Consider the following 21,637-nt stretch of genomic DNA (forward strand, 5'->3'; position numbering starts at 1 on the left):
AAATGGAACAGTTGGCTCCGCTGTCGTTTGAGCCAAGGAGCGAGCCCAAGGCCGTACCTGTCCTGCTTTTCACCTGCAATGCTGTGACCCCCAGGCAGGTCCTCTCCGAAAGTGGTGGACCTCTCCTTCCTTGGAGGTTTATAAGCAGAGGGATTCTTTAGCTGCGATTGCAGGGGGTTGGACTAGATGGTCCTTGGGGATCCCTTCCAATTCCCTAGTTCTGAGATTCCTGTCAAACCTGGGATTTCCCCCCCTCCCCGGTGACTCCTCTTCACGGAGCGACCCCTTTCCATCTGGTATTGAGGCTGGGGAGGGGGAGGCAGGAAGGAGCTTTGCCTCCCTGGGGGGGGGGGTTCCCTCGGAGCCCCCTCTGGCCCAGCTGCCCAGCTTCAGCCTCCTTGCTCCCAGTTCTGCTGAGAGCCCGGGCAAGCGCTCTGTGCAGGAAGCAGCATCTCTCTCTCCTTCCAGCCCTAACTTGTTTTGTCCCCCCACCCACATCCAGTGCCCCACCTTCAAGCGGGAAGCGGACGGCACGGAGACCCCCGAGCCCTTTGCGGCTGAAGCCAAGTTCTTCACAGAATCGCGTCTGCTCCAGAGGGACGTGCAGATCGTCCTGGAGAGCTGTCACAACCAGAATATTCTGGGTACCATCCTTCACCCGGCAAGTGCAGAGCGGGGGGGGGAGGTGTGGGGCCCCTGGGGTGGCCACGGGGTGTCCGGAGAGCTCCTTGGGGCTCCCTCCTCCCGTAGTGTCCTGGGGGCAAGAGCCAGAGGGAGACTCTGAGGGAGGGGGGGGGGTCAGTCCAGGCCTGCCTGGGCTTGGCTACCCTCGTGGGGGTGCCGCTGCCTTTGAGTGGGTGGGTTTCAAGGGGCTTGCAGCGGTGGGTGTGATGGGGACCTGAGGGGCAGGAGGGGGCAGCAAGAGAAGAGTCTGGGGGGGCCCAAGAGACGGAAGAGCAGAAGACACCCCCCTTCCGCAGGGCCTGGACTTATCGAGAGGGTTCGGGGTTTCTCGGGAGAAGAGAGGTTGAGGAGCCTCTGTCCCAGAAGACCCTGGGGCCCCGGGCACCGCAGATCTCCCCACATTGCCCCCCAGACTGGGCCCAGCTGAGTCTCATCCCCATCCGAACCTCTGCCCCCGGCCAGGCCTCTTGGTCTTCCTCGCTGCCCTTCCCTCATCCTCTCCCCTCTGTATGGTGATTGTAAGGTCTTTGGGGCAGCGCCTGGCACTGGGCCCTTCTGCTTGGCCTGCTCTGGGAAGGGACAGTGGGTCTGGACCTCTGGTGCTCTGGAGAAGACACAGACTCTCTCCCTTCTGGTGGCTCTTGAGACTGGGAAGGGACTGGGGGGGGGGAGGCAGGAGTCCTCGCAGCCTCTCTCTCCCCCCCCCCCCCAGTAAGTGTGGAGTCCAGGGAGGCCCAGCCTGACTTCTACGTGTTCCTGCAACTAGTTTATTACAATTACTTATTAAATAGGCAGCTCAAGGCATCTTAAAAAAATTTGTTTTTAATATTGAATTTGACATTGTCGTCCCCCCCCCCCTTGCTGGGGCCTGATGGGGCAGGGCAGGCCATAAACTGGATCAGCAAGCAGAACAATGTTTTTGGATGTGTTCTGTCATTTTAAATGCATTTTATTTTATTCTTAATTGTCCCGTTTTACCCCTTTGCCACCTTGGGCTGCTTTAGGAGGCAGGGCGGGATAGAACTCTAACGAATGAATGAACTGATGCACAAATAAAGGCATTAATGATAATAACGAAGATATATTTAGGTTTGCCATGAGCAAACGTAATCCGCCGAGGCTCTTGAGGACCTTTTGGGGTTCAGGGGTTGTGTGTGTGTTTGTCCATGAAGCTGACACTCCCTGACACTCTCTCTCTTTCTCTCCTTGCCCGGCTGCAGAATGGGAACATCACAGAACTGCTCCTGAAGGAAGGCTTTGCTCGCTGCGTCGACTGGTCCATCGCCGTTTACACCCGAGGAGCGGAGAAGCTGCGAGCGGCCGAGAGGTAGCCCTGCCTAGCCTGCCGCCTGCCCTCCTTGGGCCATGGGGTTCCCGTTCTGCTTCACAGAGGGGGCTTAGGGAGGGGAGGGCTCCTTGAGAAAGGCCAGGAAGGCGTCTAGTTCCCCCGGCCCAAAGGTGGGCTTGTGGGAGGGGTTTGGTGCAGCGATAACAAAGCAAGTGAATCCAAACAGATAACTTCACATTATTTGGGGGCAGACCTTGGTGCTTGGGGGCCTTGCAGAACAAGAGGGCACCTTTCTAATTGGGCTGCCTCTTTTTTAAAAACAATTTTTTATTTGGCTGCCTCTTTTTTAAAAACAAATTTTTATTGATTATACATAAATTTATATATTTTAACTATTTCAAAAACATTAATATAAAATGGCTCTTTTGAACCTTCGGACCTCCTCCCCTCCCTCCATGGGTTCCCTTTCCAAAGAAAATACACTCCCCCCCCCTTTTCTGCATCTTTTACTGTAACGTATCTACCATATATTCATAGTTTCCCAAGTTCATTTCACCTTGCAAGTGTCATTATGTCCCTGCCAGTGATTTTAACTGTTTACAGTGGTCTTTTTAAGCATGTTTTTAAAAAACCATTCCAGTCTTTAAAAAATACTTTTAACGGGTTATTGGGTTCTTGCCCAGCCCAATGTTCTGCCTTGCAGGCGGGAAGGAGGGAGGGAGGGAGGGAGGGGGGGCGCCTTCTCCTCCTCTTCCTCCAAGGGGGTTCCTCTGGTCAGCTTTGGACTCCGATTCTTCGCTGTGTTCCAGGTATGCCAAAGAGCGTAAACTGAGGATCTGGAGGGACTATGTGGCGCCCACGGCCAACCTGGACCAGAAGGACAAGCAGTTTGTGGCCAAGGTAGGCAAAGGGGGGGGGGCTTTGCTAGGCCGATACGGGGCAGGGGTGCGTGGAGAAACGGCCGCCCTCTCTCGGTGACACAGGGCAGCAGAGCCGCAGGCATGGCCAGCCCAGAACGGGCCTGGAGCCTCAAGCCCCCTTGCCTTCCCCTCGCCCGGGCTGCGATCTCTGGGTGATCCCCGCTCTTGGCCAGGGCTCAGGAGAGACCCAGTGGAGCTCCAGGGGAACGGCACATGGCCTGGTCAATGTCTGAAATTCCCCAGGCGCCGTTTTGCGACTGGCGCGGGTCCAATCTCACCCGTGTGGCTCCTGACATCTCCACCTGGCTGGTCCCTCTGGCTTTCTTAAGCAGGGAAGCGGAAGAGCTTATTTGTTGCATTTATATCCTGCCCCCCCGCCCCCCCATGGCTCACCCTCCCTACAACGACCCTGTGAGGTAGGTTAGGAGGCTGTGACGGACTCCCAGGTCACCCGGTGAGATTCCTGGGTGAGAGGGGATTTGAACCCTGATCTCCCAAGGTCCTAGTCCGACACTCTCACCACCCTTAGAGCCCCTCTGCTATGGGGCAGCTCTATAAATTGCGTAGGTAAATAGGGGATAGCAAAATGTCACTTGGAGAAGGACCTGAAATATTTTCCTTGAATCCTGAATTTGTTTTATCCTGGATGGTTTTGTTTGATTTTTTAAAAATGTGTCGCAAACTGCTCTGAGGTTTTTTCTTTCAAATATAAAGCGGTATAGAAATACAATGAAAAACACTAACAATAAATCCCCCTTTGGGGGAAAATGGGGCCTGGACCTTCCATTGTGGCGGTCGTAACAGAGGTTCAAGGCGCCGTTTGGTAATTAGCTTATATATCTGAGTTTCTGGCACTGGGCCGCTTTGCTAAGGGCCAGATCCTCTTGAGGGAGGGAGGGAGGGGGCCGGCTTCTATGCAGATGCAGCCTCTGTAATGGGAAGAAAGTGTTGGGTTGCGTGGAAAATCGCAGCAGCATCTGCGACGTGATGTGTGTTTGTGTGGCTGATGTTAACTCTTCTTAAGAAACCGATCCAATAAATAGGATTTGCACACAGGCCCCACCGGCTGTGGCTGCTGCAGGGCCAACTCTGTGTTGGCTGGTGCAGTTTCCAGTTTCTGTGGGGATCTTTCTCCCAGGCCCCTTCGCTTCTATAGGGCACAGGAAGCAGCTGTGGGGCAGGGATGGGGCAGGGACCTCCAGGGGTTCGGTTCCAGGTGGCACCTCCAGGGAGCAGGGCAAGGCAGCAGGAGAGAGAAAGGCCTCTTTGATTTCCCTTGAGGCCTTGGGAAATCGGTCGCGGCGGCTGTGCTGGGCAGGGGGATCCTGCAGCCTTGTGTTTGCATGAGTGCGCTTCTTTGTGTTTTAGTTGAGATGCCTGCATTGCCGGGGGTGGACTAGATGACCCATGGGATCCCTTCCATAAGATTCTCTGGAGTGCCCAGTGGCTTTGGTGCCTGGCCAGAGAGCAAAAGCGGGGCTTGGAAAGGGTGGCCAGCCCCTGCTCTGCCCTCCCGTTCTGTGGGGCCTGCCCCTTGCTGAAGGCCCCAGCTGGGCTTGCTGAGGTGGGGCTGTGGGGCTATAGTTGTTGCGTCTTGTGCCGCTCAAGCTGCCCTGCAGGGAACGTGGAGCTCTGAAGTGGGTCTAGTAATAATAATAATAACAATAGTAATAATAATAATAATTTATTTATACATACCCCGCCTATCTGGCTGGGTTTTCCCAGCCACTCTGCGCGGCTTCCAACCAAATATTAAAAGCACAGTACAGCATCAAACATTAAAAACGTCCCTAAACAGGGCTGCCTTCGGATGTCTTTTAAAAGTCAGATAATTCTGTATTTCCTTGACATCTGATGGGAGGGCATTCCACAGGGCAGGCGCCACCACCGAGAAGGCCCTCTGCCTGGTTGCCTGTAACCTCACTTCTCATGGAGGGAACCGCCAGTAGGCCCTCGGAGCTGGACCTCAGTGTCTTGGCTGAACAATGGGGATGGAGATGCTCCTTCAAGGATACTGGGCCAAGGCCTTTAGGGCTTTAAAGGTCAACACCAGCACTTTGTTATATGGTACATATGTTATATGGCCGCTCCCAGTCACCAGTCTAGCTGCCGCATTCTGGACTAGTTGTAGTTTCCGGGTCACTTTCAAAGGTAGCCCCACATAGAGCGCATTGCAGTAGTCCAAGTGGGAGATAACCAGGGCATGCACCACTCTGGCGAGACAGTCTGCGGGCAGGGAGGGTCTCATCCTGCGTACCCGATGGAGCTGGTAGACAGCTGCCCTGGATACAGAATTGACCTGCGCCTTCAAAATGACTCCCAGGCTGTGCACCTGGTTCTTCAGGGCCACAGTTTCCCCATTCAGGACCAGGGAGTTCTCCACACCTGCCCACCTCCTGTCCCCCCACCCCAAACAATACTTCTGTCTTGTAGGATTCAACCTCAATCTGTTTGCCCCCATCCATCCTCCAACCGCTTCCAGCCACTCACACAGGACCTTCACTGCCCTCACCGGTTCCGATTTAAAAGAGAGGTAGAGCAAGGCAGAAGGTGAGGCTGAGCCCCCCTCTAGCAGCAGCGCAGGGACCCCCCCCTCTGCGCTGCAAGAGGCTTCTCCCCTTCCTGCGATGGCGCAAGGGAGGCTCTGGTCTTCCTGGATTTTTGCAGAGGGGTCTTTTGAGTCGAAGATCGCAGTGCTTCATCTTCAGGCTGGCAGGGTGGGGTTTTGCTGTGTGTCCCCCTGCAGATCCGCCCGAGAGCGCTTCTTTGGGGCGGACCCTTCTGCTCCAGAGCCCTTGCCCTCGTCCCCCGGGGAGGGTCACCACAGCTGCCTGCCCGTGGCCCCGCGTGACCTTGAGCCTCCCTAAGCCTCGTAAGGGCTAATCCGTTACTTCTGCGCTTCCGCCTCCTCTTCCTGCGATGAATCCCCTCTGGAGGCAGGAGATAAGTCAACAAACAAAATTCAGATGCAGTGTGCTAAGAATAAGAGCAGTGGGTGGAAGAGCGTCTGGCTCTGACTAACTCGGGGGGGGGGGGAGAAGGGTCTCGTGCCCCCGTTCAGGGGTGGGGGGAGGCAGGGCGAGGGGGAGGGGCCTTCGAAGCGGAAGGCAGGTCTCCCTGCAGGGCCAGGGGCACGGAGGCATGGAAAGGCGACAAGGCGGCAGCCCCAGAGGATGTGCCTGGGAGCAAACGGGGAGCCTGTCCTCGCATGACCTGCACATGGCAGGCAAAAGCATTCTGAGCTCGTTCCTGTTTCCTGGCCCACACCATGCAGAGGGCATTGCAGGCATCTATTCTGGAAGCGTTTGGGGCACTAACAGCAGAGGCTTGAGGAACCTAAATGGCCTCGGTCCAGTATACCTGAAGGAGCGTCTCCACCCCCATCGTTCTGCCCGGACACTGAGGTCCAGCACCGAGGGCCTTCTGGTTGTTCCCTCCCTGCGAGAAGTGAGGTTACAGGGAACCAGGCAGAGGGCCTTCTCGGTAGTGGCACCCGCCCTGTGAAACGCCCTCCCTTCAGAGGTCAAGGAGATAAACAACTATCTGACTTTTAGAAGACATCTGAAGGCAGCCCTGCTTAGGGAGGTTTTTAATGTTTGATGCTGTATTGTGCTTTTAATATTTGGTTGGAAGCACCCCCGAAGTGGCTGGGGAAACCCAGCCAGATGGGCGGGGTATAAATAATAATTTGTTGTTGTTATTATTATTATTATTATTATTGAATCATAGAATCATAGAGTTGGAAGAGAACACCAGGGCCATCCAGTCCAACCCCCTGCCAAGCAGGAAACACCATCAAAGCATTCTTGACATATGTCTGTCAAGCCTCTGCTTAAAGACCTCCGAAGAAGGAGACTCCACCACACTCCTTGGCAGAAAGTTCCACTGCCGAACAGCTCTTACTGTCAGGAAGTTCTTCCTAATGTTTAGGTGGAATCTTCTTTCTTGCAGTTTGAATCCATTGCTCCGTGTCCGCTTCTCTGGAGCAGCAGAAAACAATCTTTCTCCCTCCTCCATATGACATCCTTTCATTTATTATTATTATTATTATTATTATTACAATCCCCCTCTACCAGACAAACTCTTTGCAGGGAGATCATTTGTATGCCTCACCACCTCTTTTTGTGTGACAGGTTTATGTGTGTACAGACATATCTGCCCCCCAAAGTCTTGCTATTTCTGTTTGGTGCATCCGTGGGGGAGAGCTCTGGGTGCCCACCCACCAGCTCCCCCTTGGGTGCCCCAGAAGCAGAAGGCGCCAGGCTCAGATCGCCCTGAAGCCGTCCTGAAGTGAGGTTTTGGGAACGGCCTCTAGGTGGTGCCGTTGGCCCGTCTGGCTGAGCGCGGGAACAAGACTCGCTCCTTGGTCCAGCATCCAGGATGGAAATGGGGCATTAGACTTCCTGGAAAGCCGGCCTTCCTCTGGCTCTTCTTCCTCTATGCTAGCCAGGAATAATAATGAAAACAAACAAACATACAAACAAACGATGAATGTTGTGCTTTTCCATGATCGGGACACAACGTGGCTCACAGCCAAAGTAGGAGCAGCTAAAAACATAGTGCAAAAAGCAGTAATTAAGAGCAATTAAGCATGAAGGGAATATATGTCTGTCTGTGTGTGTAAGAGGGATTAAAACATGCAGATAATTACAATAAAACTATCACAGCATCAGCCCTTTTGTTAAAAGCAGTTCTGAAAGACCTGTTGGAACAAGAGAGTCTTCCCCAGCTGGCAGGAGGAGAGCAAGGAGGGAGCCTGTCCGGCTTCCCTTGGCAGTGAGTTCCAAAGATGCCTGGGAGAAGCCACCACCGAGAAGGCCTTCTCCTGCATCCCACCCAGGGGGATTGTCAGGGGGGTCGGACTGAGAGAAGGGCTTCCCCTGAGGATCTCAGAGCCCGGCAGGTTCATCTGAGAGGAGAGGGTCTTTAAGATGGCCTGGACCAGAGCTGTGAAGGGCTTTATAGGCCATAACCAGGACTTTGCATTGTGCCCGGGAGCAGACTGGCCGCCCAGTGGGAGATGTTTGCTCCCTGTTTCCAGCCCTGGTCGACTGTCCGGCTGCAGCTCTAAGAGTCAGCTGAAGTTTCTGAGCCCTTTTCAAAGGCCGCCCAACAAAGAGCAGGCAGCAAAGGCGGGTGTCCTTTGGCCAAATCCGACACCTCAAGGAACGGGTGCAGGAACTCCCCTTGCGGGTCAAATTCTCCCCTCTTTGGAAACAGCTCCTGGAAGTGTCCTAGTCCCTTCGTATCCAGACACGAGTGCAGGAGCCGCACTCCTGCAGCCACTTAAGCAGACCCTGAGGATGAGGATGGTGTTCTCAGGATGCCCACGATGGGAAGCCCAAAAGTGGAATCCGAGCCCAAGAGCAACTCTCCCCTCCTGCGCTTCTCAGGAACATGCTCTGCTTTTGGCTGTGGAGGCAGAACATGGCCATCATTGCCAATAGCCATTTTGGCCTCCAAACATTGTCGGTAGGACAGAGCCCCCCCCCCCACGCCATGGCCACAGAGAAGCCCCCCCCAACCGCCTGCTGGATTTGCCTAATCCCCTCTTAAATTTGAGGGTCCAACTGCATCTTGTGGAAGCAAATCCTGGAGCTTTCATTCTGTGCTGTGCGAAGAAGGACTTCTTGTTCTGGGAGGAAAACATCCCTTTCTCCACAGCATGCATAAATTTATAGCTTTCTGAGGTGCCCTCTTTGTTTCAAAGTCAGGAAGTCCTAAACAGTGAAATAATAATAATAATATAATAATAATTTATTCTTTATCCCCCACCCATCTGCTGGGTTTCCCCAGAAACCTTTCTCTGTAGCTCAGCAACACAGAAACACAGAATTGTGGAATTACAGTGTTGGAAGGGACCCCCAAAGGCCATCCAGTCCAACATCCTGCAATGCCAGGCATCTCGGCCAAAGCACCCGTGGCAGGTGGCCCCCCAACCGCTGCTTAAAAACGGAAGGGAAGAGAGCCTTAAGTTTCTTGCAGCAGCGCATCTTTGGGGGGTTGATCTGGGAGGTGCGGGGTCCCCTTGCCCCCTCCTGCACCCAGGGAAGCAGTGGGGGCCTCTGGCTGCGCCTTCCCCAGCTCCTACCTGGAGCCCGCGGGTGGGTGAGGGGGACCCACGGCCCCCGCCTGCCTCCCTGCTGAGCCAGCATCCTTGGCAGCCTCCCTCCACGGCCGGAGATTCTCCTTGTCTCCTCCGCTCAGCTCAGCAGCCTGTTCCCTTCAGAACGATTAGGCGGCCTGCCTTCGCGGCTGCCACACCGGGCCTCTCCCGCCGCCCCCCCCTCGCCCTCCTTTCTGCTGAGGGCAGCTCTTTCCCACCATATGGTCCCCAGAGGAGAGGTGCCCACCAAGCACTCGGCCGCTGAGCTTGTCGGAAGGTGTCCGGCTTTTGCCGCTGGGCAAAAATGCTCTTTTGCCACGAAGGCTGTCAAGTAAGGGGGGGGAAGCAGCCACAGGAGCGGGGGAGCTGCTGTGCGCAGAGTTGGGCCGCCGGGCTGCCTGCACTGGCTGGCAGGAGCTCTGCGGGGTTTTCAGGCAGGGAGCGGCCCCCGGGACCTCCAGGTTGGCTCTGTTGTGCCGTGGTGGACGCTGAGGGGGCAGCCGGTGGAGTGGGGGGCTTGAGAGGTGCCCCCCTTCCCTGCCTCAGCTGAGTCTCTCGCCTGCTAGTACAGATGGAAGGGACCCCAAGGGTCATCTACTCCAGCCCCTGCACTGCTGGAATTGCAGCCAGCTGTTTGTGGCAGATGCTGGCATGGTGGTCAACAAAAGAGGTTTAAAGAAAGATTGTCTCAGGGCCATCTCAAGCCGGTCGGGCGCCCTGGCGCTGAGGTGCGGAGATCGGTCCGGTGCCCCCGCCCTCGCAGCGCGCAGCATGGCTTCCATGCGGCTTCGCCGCACAGCGCCCTGCCTGCCGGCCCGGCACCCTGGCACCCCGCGCCACCGGGACTATACCTAGAGCCGGGCCTTGACAGTCTCAAGGCAAATCTTTAAAAATGTAGTGGTTATTGCCTGATTATTGTCTTCCAAAGCAACTACTCTATTCCGAACTTATGCGTAATGCTGGCTGTCAACAAAAGAGGTTTAAAGACTCTCTCAAGGCAAATTTTTAAAAATGCTGTATAAACACTGACAAATAAGAAGCACTGGCCTGCGAGCGCTCCAGTTGGAGAACAGCCTTGACCAAAAGTGTCATGGGCTTTGAAGACGCTCGAACTCAGGACGCAAGGGAGAAACGTGCTAGGAGGAAGGCACGCTTGGCAAATCCACACCGTGATCAACTCCCGCCCGGAAACCAATGTCCCCACTGTGGAAGGACGTGCGGATCCAGAATTGGCCTCCACAGTCACTTACGGACTCACTGTTAAAACCGTGTTTATGGACGACAATCTTACTCGGCTACGAGGGATCGCCAAAGAAGAAGGAGGATATGCGCTGGTATCAGGAAGGCGGCCAGTGGCACAAGGCATCGGCTGGTCTTCCAAGCGCTGCCCTCTCAAAAAAGACCCCACAGAGCTCTGTGGCACCTGGAAGACATCTTCATTTGTTTCGGCCCCAGCTTCTGTTGCCCCAAGCCCGCTTCCTCGCAGGCACAGAGCCCAGGTGGTCTTTTCTGCCTGCAAGCGGGCAGGAGGGAGTTGGCCCTTTCTGCTCCTCTGTGCCTCAGATTAAGGAATTTGCCTAGGGATTCTTCAGATGGGATTCCTGCGTTGCAGGGGGTTGGACTAGATGACCCTGGGGACCCCTTTCAACCCCACAATTGCTCCTAGATCCCCTCCCTTCCAGGTGTGTCCCCCTCTGCCTCCCAGTGTGTGGGAGAGAAGGGCTGTCGGCCTGATCCTGCGATCTCTTCTTCTGCTCTTCTGTGTGGTTTTTGTGTGTGTGTGTGTGTGTCTGTTCCTCCTCCTGCCTCTAAAAGCCACTTCATTTGGCGGCGAAGGAAGGCGCGGCGCAAAGCCCCCTGGGCCGCCCAATCCTGGAGTGTCAGTTTTGGGTCCCTCTCCACCTCTTTGCGAATTACGAGTGACAAGGAAAATCAGGACAGATGCCGGAGCGCTCTGAGTGCGAGCGGGCGGCCCCATCCGCGTCTCCGCCAGCGCAAATCAATCTTCATGATGCTCTTGAGAGGCACATTAGAGGCACTTGCTGCTTTCCGGCGGGTTGGGGTGGGTGGGTGGGGCAGGATCCGCTCCCCAAAGGCCCCCCCCCATTCTCCTGGTTGCGACTGGCTGGAGGGCAGCTAGCTGCTGGAAGCCGTGGGCTTCCAATTCTGCTTGGCTGTGGGTTTCTGAGTCTTGGTGGCCGGATGATGGGAGCTGGCAGGCCCCGGGTGGGACAGGCCGGTGGCTTCAGGGGCGTCCCTGGTGGGGAGGCGGGGAGAGCCCCCCAAGGTCTGTGGTGGGTAGCGGGGAGTGGGCAGGGGGGCCAGGGAGCCCCCAGGGCCACTGGGCAGGCGATTGGAGGCCGCAGCTACATTTTGGGTCTTCTCAGCCTCCGGGTACCTTCTGCTACCTTTGGCTGGACAGCATCCTCCTCCGGAGAAAAGGAAGGCCTTCCTCACCCAGGCCGTAGTTAAACTGTGGAACTCCCTCCCACTGGAAGCAGTGGGTGGCTCTGAAAGAGGAGGAGAGAAATCCTTCTGGCCTGTAGAGGAGAGTGGAGCCCATCTCTGCTGGCCTGGTCTCCCTTGTGGCCGGAGGGGGCTGGCTTGGCGTGGGGAGGGCAGGGGAGGTTTGAGCTGTGGGGTGGAGCACATGCTTACCAGCACACTATTCCAGGGCAAATCCTTCATGGGGACCAGCAACACGTCATTTTTTAAAATTAAAAATCCTAATTCAACCCTTGAAACAAACAAGAATGCCAAAGCTCGGAGATGGGGAAGCCATGTGAGATTCGTAGGGGTCCCCGGGGGTCATCAGGTCCAGCCCCTTGCAGTGTTAGGAATCTCCACTAATTGGGCCAGGAATGTTGTTGTTCTGCTGCTGCATCTGGAGAGCCACGGGTTCCAATCCTGCCTTTAAAGCTGCAGCTGTATAATGCCAGAATGCAGGGGGAATTGGAGGCTGGGGAGTGTGGCTTGGGTCTTCTGGGCTTGGTCCTGCATCTCTTCTGCCTGGGGTGCCCTCGGGGGGGGGGGGGGCTGGTGGGCCCCTCCTGGGCAGAGCGCAGCCTCCGTGTCGGCCCGTCCTGTCTCTCTGCTCCTATTCTCTTCCTTTCCTCCCGCCAGGAATATGGAAATAGCTGCCTGCGCTTTGAGCAGAGCAGCGCTTTGAAGTAGTAATTTACGGTAGTAATTTACTGTAAAACAAAGTCATTTGGAAAGCTTTTGGAAAGCATTTCACAAGCATTTAAAAAACGGTGTGATAACATGAATGTCGAAAGAGGAGCCTTGAGAGGCTCCTTTGAAACCGACGGCAGGCAGGCACCAAATTGCTCTCGGAAGCAAAGCCCAGACCCCAGCGGAGATCACGTGGCAGCTCTGGGGCTCGGCGGATGGGGCTCCAGGCTCCTCACGAGGAGACCCCAGGAGAAGCTCCGGCAGAGGGAAAGCGCCTCCGTTCCCCACCCTGTCTGGCGCTGGCTGCTCCAAAAGAGGATTTTGCCATGCAGGGAATGAGCTGAGTGCGAATCTCTGCGGGGCAATGGGTCAGTGCTGTGTGCTGTGGACCACAAGGCTGGTGGTTTGAGCCCCCCCCCCCGGGACGGCTGTGGGCAGGATTCCAGCATTGTGGGGGGGTTGGACTAGATGACCCTCGGGGTCCCTTCCGACTCTACGATGCTATGATTTCACTATCATTCTGGGGGATTGGGGGGATCTAAGGAACTCTTGTGTGGTTATCTGGTGAGATGGTTTGGCAGCAGAAGAAAAGCAACCCCCCCCCACCTTGCATAATTTCTTGCCAGAAGGGGGGTGGGGCTGCCAGCTGAGATTCCTTCACTATCGATCAGGACGGCTCTTATCCATGGTGTTGGTGGGTCTACAGGGGGAGCGGGGGATCTCTGCTCTGGGTGGGGGAACAGTCCTCCCCCAGCCATTTTCTGTCAATTTCATCCACCCCACCTCTCATTCTCTGTAGGAATCTCTTCAGGCCTGTTTCCCAAAGGGCCAGGGCAGGGGTCCCAAGACTTACTGTGCTTTGGGCCGGTGCCCGAAGCGCCGATCCCGCGGCGGGCTGGAGGGTGGGGGAGTGCGCCCCCATGCGCCTGCGCACATGCTATTTCTGGCGCACTTCCGGGTTGCTGGAGCTCCGGAAATGGCTTGTGTGCATGCGCATGGGCCTCCTCTGGCCTGGAAGTGGACCGGAAATGACGCTTGTGCATGCGTGCAAGCTATTTCCGGTGCTCCGGCGACCCGGAAGTGGGCAGCTAAGAGCGGGTGGTGGTGGGCAGCAGGGGTTGCCACGGGCTGGATAAATTGGTCCATTGGTCCGTATCCGGCTCGTGGGCTGTTGTCTGGGGACCTCTGGACCAGGGGCTGTGAAGGCATAGAAGGGGGGCATTGTATTGTATAGTAATAATAATAATAATAATAATAATAATAATAATAATAATAATAATTATTTATTTCCCGCCCTCCCCGGCCAGAACCAGGCTCAGGCCGGCTAACATCAAAATACATAATACATTAAGACATAAAATTCAGCAATCAACTTAAATATAGATTAAAATCAGATTAAAATCAAAATAAGACAATAACTATAACTATAGGGGTTGGGAACCTTAAGTACTCACCAGGCTCAGCTTGTATGAGCCGGTGAGAAGAGTTTGAGAGGCCACTTATTTGCAGGATCTTGTAAAAGGACAGGGGTCAGAGTGAGCCCCAACCAAGGGCCTGGCGGAACAGCTCCGTCTCGCAGGCCCTGCGGAAAGATGTCAAGTCCCGCAGGGCCCTGGTCTCTTGCGACAGAGCTTTCCACCAGGCTGGGGCCACAGCTGAAAAGGCCCTGGCTGTGGTCGAGGCCCGTCTAACCTCCTTGAGGCCTGGGACCTCCAAGGTGTACCGCCCTACCCATGGATCTCAGGGTGGTTCACAAAGCAGAAACACACAATGCATAATAGAAACAAGAGCAAGAGCAAAACGAACCCCTGACCCCCGCCTCTCCCAGACCCGTGGCTGCCGGCCGGTTCTGACCTCTGGCTTTGTTCCTCTCCTCCTGCAGGTGATGCAGGTGCTGAACGCAGACGCCATCGTGGTGAAGCTCAACTCGGGCGACTACAAAACGGTCCACCTCTCCAGCATCCGCCCCCCTCGGCTGGAAGGCGAAGGCACCCAGGTAGGCTGCGCCCAGGGAAGGGCTCCTGCAGGGGGGGAGGCTGCGTCTCTTGGGCCAGGGGAGGAGAGTGCCTGTGCCGGCTGGCTCAAAATCCACTTTCTTGCGTGCCGTCCCATTTCCAGGAGAGCCTCTGTCTGAAGAGGGGCAGTTTTGGGGGGAGGAGGGACTGCCCACTGTTTGCCCCATTGCTTCCCCCCCCTAATGTCTCAGTCTCTCCACTGAGTAGGCCTAAGAACCGTGGACGTTTGTTCAAAGTGATCCCAGATCTCGGCTTGGGAAAGGGGTGTGTGGCTGGCAGTGGAGTCTCTGCCAAGTAATTCTGGATTATTGCTGTGGGGACCCTACAGTTTTGTAGAGCTTTTTGTGCCTGTCGTTCTCCTGCTGCTCCATTGAGGAGCTCAGGGCGGCTTTCCCCGGTGGTCACCGGTGGCAGCCGTGGCTTGTGAGCCTTGGGAATCCTCAGTGGTGGTCTCCCCCCTTGGCTTGGGGTGGTGGTGGAGGGCAGTCCCCCGTCTCCCCACCCCGTTTGGCTGAGAAAAGGCAGAGGGATGGTTGGCTGGGGGCCTCGAAACGGACTGTGCATGCCTGGCCTGGAGAAGAAGGCCATAGAACCATAGAATCAGAGATTGCTAGAGTTGGAAGGGACACCCAAGGGTCATCCAGCCCAGCCCCCAGCAGTGCAGGAATCTCAACAAAGCCATTGAATGAGATGTAATGAGGTTGAGGGTACGTTTGATTATAGGTGGTGGACTTGTAAAAGGGTAAAAGAGTATTGGGAAATGATATACAGTGAGACCTCCGGTTACGAACGGGATCCGTTTCGGAGGTCTGGCCTTATCCCCAAAATTTTGTAACCGGAGGCGCCAATCTGTGCACACGCATGTCGCAACTGAGCACTTCTGCGCATGTGCGCATAGCAAAGCCCAGAAATATACACTTCTGGGTTTGCTGCGTTCGCAACCCAAGGATTATGTAACTTGAGGGTCCACTGTATAATGAATTGGGAAAAAATGTTTAAAAGTACCTTTCCAAAAATAACCAGAGTCTTTTGTGTTGGGGATAATTCAGAGGGAAATTTCCAGGTGTCAGAAAAGACTTTTAATGTATGCCACTACTGCGGCCCCGGGGAAACGATCGAGGTCCCAACCAAAGAAGAATTGATGTTGTTGTTTAGTCGTTTAGTCGTGTCCGACTCTTTGTGACCCCATGGACCACAGAAGAATTGTGCTCATTTAAAAACGCTGGTGGCATTGAGTGAAAGTCAGTTCTGGTGGTTGTAACAATGGATTACTGAATGGTTTAGTTGAGGTAAAAGATGCAGAGATGGATGGTGTGCAAAATGAACCACGGAAGGAGACGAAGGGAAGTCATTGATTTAAGGTTGCCTCTCTCCTTGGCTGCGTTTCAACATAAAAGAGTCCTAGAGATTTTGGGAGAAATTATTCTGTTACGCTGGCCCTGAGTTACGGTAGTTGGATTTGGGTTTCTGGCTGTTGCCGCAGGCGATGTCTTCGGGGTCCTTGCCTGCTTCTGGTCCCTAGGTTTTCTGTTTCACGAGTTTATTCGCGTTCTTCTGCCTGAAAAGCACCCCGTGGCCGTTTAAACTGAAAAACAGTAAAGGGAAGAGAACCACCCAAAGCCTTGGAATTAAGTCCCGAGTGTTGGGACCACCGTCTTTTCCCAAATGCTTGTCTGGTGAGCTACCCTGCTTGCCTCCAGTGGGAGAGAGGGGCTCGGGGGTCTTCCTTGGCGGAGGCCGGTCTCTGCACTGCCTCCCCACCCCCCCACCCCCCCACCCCCCGCAGGCCTTCGCTGTTCCTGGAGGCTCCATCACAAGTCAAGATTTCGTTATATTGGAAGATAAATTTTCTTCATAAAGGCTGCCTTTATTGGGCTGTGGAGTTCTGCTTGCCCCAGGGGGCCCCCCTTCCTTTTCTGCCCCCCACCCAGAAGTGCTCCAACCCTCCTGAGCAGATTTTGAAGGTTCACCCGGGTGGGGGGGGGCACATGGAGGCGGGAGGAGGAAGCCTGTTTTTTTGGGGGGGGGAGTGGATAAAGCCCCTCATCTTTTCAGGCCCTTTTGAATGGTTTCTGCTCGATTCGTTTATTGCTTTCCGTGTCCTTGGCTGCCGTTGGGTGTTTATCGAGAGCTGCTTTGAATATTACCCAGGATGGACAGATACTTCTGGTCTGTGCAGCCTCCCCCTCTGGGGAGCTCAGTTGCTCACAGGGCGAGCATTTAAAAACCCCCCATTTAATGTGAGGATGGGCTGAGTATGGGAAGCCTGGTTGTGGGGAGAGCAATGGGGGCCAAATGCCAGGAAAGGAGGGGCAGGGTGGGATGAGGGAAGGGTGCACATTGTGTGTGGGGTGTCTCTGCCCCCCACCCCGGGCTCCCTCACCACAAGGAGATGCAGCCTCATGCTAGACAAAGGTCCTCTATCATCCCCCCCCCCTGTTCCCTGGCAAGTGGCAGATGATTTAATTTGTGCAATTATGTCCCATTGTTCTCTTGCCCAGTGGCCAAAGCTGGGTGGTTCTCAAAGCAAATTACCCTTTTTAAAATTAAAAAATAGCAATTTTTCATCAGGAGCCTGAGGCCCCTTGCAGGGTGTGGGCCCCGCTGGACTCTCATAGCAGCCGCATTGCTGCTTCCCCTGGGATCTCCTGCCAAAAGAGCCTTTGGCCTTTTCCATTGCCTCTCTCTGACCTCACAGTGTCCCAGGCGTACAAATTACTCCAGTGTGCAAATCTTATCAGAGCAAGTGAGTTTTGCACATGCAGATCAGCTGCTGCTTTTTCTAGCTTCATTTTGGAAGGAGCTCTCTGTCTCCGTCCCGCTTGGATTAGGAAGCGGGAGGTTTCCAAGGGCGCCTCTTGGCAGCATCCGCTCATCCCGTTGCCACGAGGCTTCCGTGGAAATTCGGCGCCGGGCGCTGCGCTGAGGTTCCTTCTCCCGCTTTTGTGGCTTGGGAGGGTCGGCGAAGGAGGCGCAGCGAGGAGCTACCCCCGCGGTCAAGAGGGGAGGACGAGGATAATTGGAGAGCAAGGAGCTATTTGAATGTGTCTGGCGCTCGCTTGTGTTTTGGCCCGGAACATAATGAGACATTCATTCCTGCAGCCTCTGCTTGGAGTGGAAGGAAGGTTGGAGTTCCCCGCAAGGGGGATTTTGCGGGTGGGGAACTGGGCCTGTGGCGGCTGCGGGAGGGAGGGTCTTCTAGACCTCAGTCAGTGTGCCCAGAGTTTCTCCATAAGAACATGAAGCTCCTTTTGGATCAGGCCAAAGAGGGCCATCGTCCTGTTCTCCAAGGTGGTTTACAAGCTGAAGAAACAAAGAATGTACAGCTCCATGGGAAGGCCTCAAGTTTTCCTAGTAAAATAAAAGAATTCCTTCAGTAGCACCTTAAAGACCTACTAAGTTTTTATTTTGGTATAAGCTTTCGTGTGCATGCACACTTCTTCAGATGCATGCACACGAAAGCTCATACCAAAATAAAAACTTAGTTGGTCTTTAAGGTGCTACTGAAGGGATTTTTTTATTTTACTTCGACCCAGACCAACACGGCTACCTACCTGTAATCAAGTTTTCCTGTTAGGAGAGATGGAGGAAAACGCCTCTCCCCTCTGCTTCTGCACGCCTTGCGGTATTTTATTGCCTTTTCTTGGCTGTTGTAACACACGCAGTGTGGGGCCGGCCAGGGAGCCAGGCTTCTGCTTGGCCCCTATGGGACTGGCATGTTGGACTAGAGGGGCACCCCTTGGCCTGATCCTGCCACAACCAGGCTCTTCTGTTGCTACTGCTGTCAGTCAGTGTAGGTAGCGTGGCCCCGTCTTTGCCTGGGAAAAGCAATGTTTTGGAAAGGCTGTGTCATACACCAGAAAGGGGCGTCATTCCACACCAGAGGCCCCCTTGTGCTGGGGGCTGGCGTGGGGCTAAGCCCCTAAACCGTGGGGCGTTGGGGGAGCGCTGCCGGGAGCCTTGGAAGGTGCCTCAGCACCCGGTGAGCTCATCCGCTCTAAAGACAATGGATTTTTAGCGGGTTTCTCCCTAAAGGGAGAAAGCTTTGAAATGTTGCTGTGCATATATTGAAAGAGATTATGAAGCTCATATGCGGAGAGACAAAAGGTTTAAGAGATGGAGATAAGGAAGGGTGCTGGCTGGGCTGCAGGAGGCGAGAGGCGATTAAGTCCGGGGGGGGGGGGGTGGAAGGCTGATGCCAGAGATGGTGGAGATAGGCAGGAGGCAGGGATTAGGGGGAGCGAAGGTGAAGTGCCCTGCAAAGAGAGCGGCAGGAATAGTGGGCGGGGGGGGGGATTTCTGGGGCAGAGAGACTACGGTAGGTAGCTGGCAGAAGAGGGCTGTGAATGCAGAGGGAGACAGTCAGGAGCCCAGCTATGAACCACGAAAGGGAAGGGATTGGGCCCTGCTTCCTCGCCGTACTGGATGCCGCGAAGGTGGGGGCAAGGCATTGGGGTTGGCAAAAGAAGAGTTGAGACGTGCTGAGGAATAATTTGGAGAGCGAGCAAGATCAGGCACCTCCTTCGGGGCCACCACTGAGAAGGCCCGCCTGGCCTGTTTGCCAGCCTAATCAATCCCCCTGCTGGACACGTAAGTGGGGCCTCAGACGTTCATCTTAGACGAGGGGCCAAGTCTTGCAGGCAGCCATTCAGGCAATCCTGTCTGTAACCACTTGGGGTGTGAATGGCTCATGCTAGCGCTTTCCCAGCCACGAGAAACTCCCCTGGATGTTCTGCACATGGTTTCCAGGACAAGGAAGGCTGCCAGGTGTCTGGAGAGAAGCAGCTCAGAGTGGGAACTGCGGCCACGAAGGCCTCATGTCCAATAATCTCTCGAGGACAGATCCTCACTGGCCTTTGGCCTCAGTCAGAAGAGGCCCCGGACGCCCCTTGCAGGGCGGGTCTATTCAGAAAGGGGGGGCCTCGTGTTCATGGGAGGCTTTTAAGCAGAGTCTGGATGGCCATCTGCCAGGGATGCTTTAGCGGGGGTTGGACTGGATGACGCTTGGGGTCCCTTCCGACTCTATGGTTCTTTGAGTCTGTGATTGTGGTAAGAGATAGGAAGCTCTGATCTGCTGAAATGCAACAAATAAAACACTACAATGCTGCTGCTGTTCAGCTGGCCAGGACTCTCACCTCCAGGGCCTGATGAGCTGCACCCAAGGGGACGAAAGGAGCTTGCGGACGTAATTTCAGAGCCTTTGCCTATGATCTTTGAGAATTCTTGGAGAACAGGTGAGGTCCCTACAGACTGGAGGCGGGCAAATGTTGTCCCCATCTTCAAAAAGGGGGGGGGGGAGGAAGACCCAGGTAACTCAGTAAGAGCTGTTCGGCAGTGGAATTTGCTACCAAGGAGTGTGGTGGAGTCTCCTTCTTTGGAGGTCTTTAAGCAGAGGCTTGACAGCCATATGTCAAGAATGCTTTGATGGTGTTTCCTGCTCGGCAGGGGGTTTGACTGGATGGCCCTTGTGGTCTCTTCCAACTCTATGATTCTATAACTCTGGTGAGCTTGACATTGATACCAGGGAAGGTCCGGACCTAGAACAAAAATAAGTCATGCCAGACCAATCTGATTTCTTTATTTGATGGAATTACAAACTTGGTGGATCAGGGAAACGCTGTGGAGTATATCTTGATTCAAGCAAGCCTTTTGACAAAACCGCCCATGATAGCTGGTAAAATGTGGGTTGAACGAGGTAACGGTTCGGTGGATTTGTAGCTGGTTGACTGACTGAACCCAAAGAGTGCTCCTTCATGGGAAAAAGGTGCCCAGTGGGGGGCCACAGGGTTCTGCCTGGGCCGGTTGTTGTTCATCGTCTTTATGAATGACTTGGATGAAGGAATTGAGGGGTTGCTAGGGTCTCTGGGTTGTGGAGACCTGGCCGGTGGCCCCCTCCCAGCCAGTGGCCACAGAGAGGGTGGGCAGCAGCCCTTGCCTGGGTGGCATGTGGATGGCAAGGGCTTGCCTGGCCTCATTTTCCCCCCTTGGTTTATTACGGTTATAGACCAGCTCAAAAGGCACATCTAGGACAGCTTTCACAAGAATGAAATATGCATTTAAAACAGTATACAGCAAACAGCTTAAGAATTAAAACTAAGTTAAACGCATAGACACGTGAGAACCTAAAATTTAAAGTTTGAGATACCATACAGATTGGCCCTATCACCCTAGAGACTCACTTCGACTGTTTTCCCAGAAGACTTAATTTTTTCCCGGGAGGATGGTCTGCGCCTACAAATCTGTGAGCAGAATCTGGCGACCATCCAGGTCATCTTTTAATCTTTGCATAAGAGGAGAGCGTTAAGTTTAGGCTTGTCCGGAAGGTCAGCAAGCCTTTCCAGTTGGGGGGCAATGGTATCTCTGCGTACCTCGTCATAAAAGGGGCATCTAAAAAACAAATGTTTGGGCCTTCCTATTTCCCCTAGTCTCTGGGCATATGGGACTTTCCCCAAAGATCCCTTGCCTGGCCTCAAGGAGTCCTGGTGGTGTTGGGGAGGGGGCTGGGGGCTTGCGTGGGGAGGCGCCAGGGGTGGCCCAGTGCAAGGCAGGGAGGGGGCTTCACAACGTTGGTGTGGGGTCTCTGTTCATTGCCCCCCATGGTCTGTCCTGTCTGGCCAAGCGGGCAAGCACTGGGCTGGCCTGACTCTGGGCTGCTGCCGCCGCCGCAGCGTCTCGAGCGCCTGGGAAGGCAAGTGGCTTCTGGTATCATAGATGGAAACTGACAAACTGAAAATTCGGTGTAATAAACTCCTGCCACCTTTCATCTCCTGCCTGCGTCACCATGCGCTAAATGAAACCTGAGTGCAGGAGTCAGTCAAAGCGGCTGAGATCTCCCATGGCGGGCGCCTGGAGGTGGCTTCCTGGCCCCCATGCCCCCCCTCCCCAGATGCCCACTTCTCTGGCAGAATTTGGAGGCAGCAGGGGGCTGGGAGGAGCAGAGTGACTTCCGGTGCCCCTCTCCCTAGGGTCCCTCAAGCGCTTCCCCCCAAGCACCTCCCACTGCAGTTGGCGCCCAGGTGGTGTGGCCTGCCAGCCTGTGCCCAAGTGTTGCATTGCTGGGCCTCCGTCCCCTGGAGCACGTGCGGCTCTGTGTACACGCAGGCAAAGCTTTGCGCCAGGCCAGGCTGTCACTCCACGGAGCCCAGCGGTGCCTTTTCCTGGCTCTGCAGGGTTTGTGCTCAAACAGGGCAGCGAGGACATCTGCTTGGCCTGCAGAAGGCACCAGGGCCGATCCCCGCTGGGGGCATCTATAGGGCAGAGCTGGGGGTGCTCCCTGCTTGCAACCGGGGTGGGCCAGTCCGTGCGGGAAGCCCTGAGCTGGATCGGGCAGCGTGTCTGACTCGGACACCGGATTCTTCCGCCCCCTCTGCTGCCTGCTCCAACCGGTGGCGATGGCTGCGCTCCGGCAAGTCTGGGGAAAAGTCGTATTTTATCCAAACTCCATTAAACA

General features: G+C 55.0%; 1 protein-coding gene across 1 annotated transcript in view; it reads left to right on the plus strand.

Annotated features, from left to right (window-relative positions):
• SND1 (staphylococcal nuclease and tudor domain containing 1) overlaps positions 1-21,637 on the plus strand; it is a 219,504-nt gene that overhangs the window by 18,308 nt on the left and 179,559 nt on the right. The window contains exons 7-10 of the mRNA XM_060279344.2: positions 503-661; positions 1,905-2,011; positions 2,782-2,872; positions 14,055-14,168. Of these exons, the coding sequence (XP_060135327.2) occupies positions 503-661; positions 1,905-2,011; positions 2,782-2,872; positions 14,055-14,168 (471 nt within the window). The remainder of the gene's footprint in view (positions 1-502; positions 662-1,904; positions 2,012-2,781; positions 2,873-14,054; positions 14,169-21,637) is intronic.

Source organism: Zootoca vivipara, chromosome 9 (genome assembly GCF_965207765.1).
Source record: "Zootoca vivipara chromosome 9, rZooViv2.hap1.1, whole genome shotgun sequence".
Classification (NCBI taxonomy): Eukaryota; Metazoa; Chordata; class Lepidosauria; order Squamata; family Lacertidae; genus Zootoca; species Zootoca vivipara.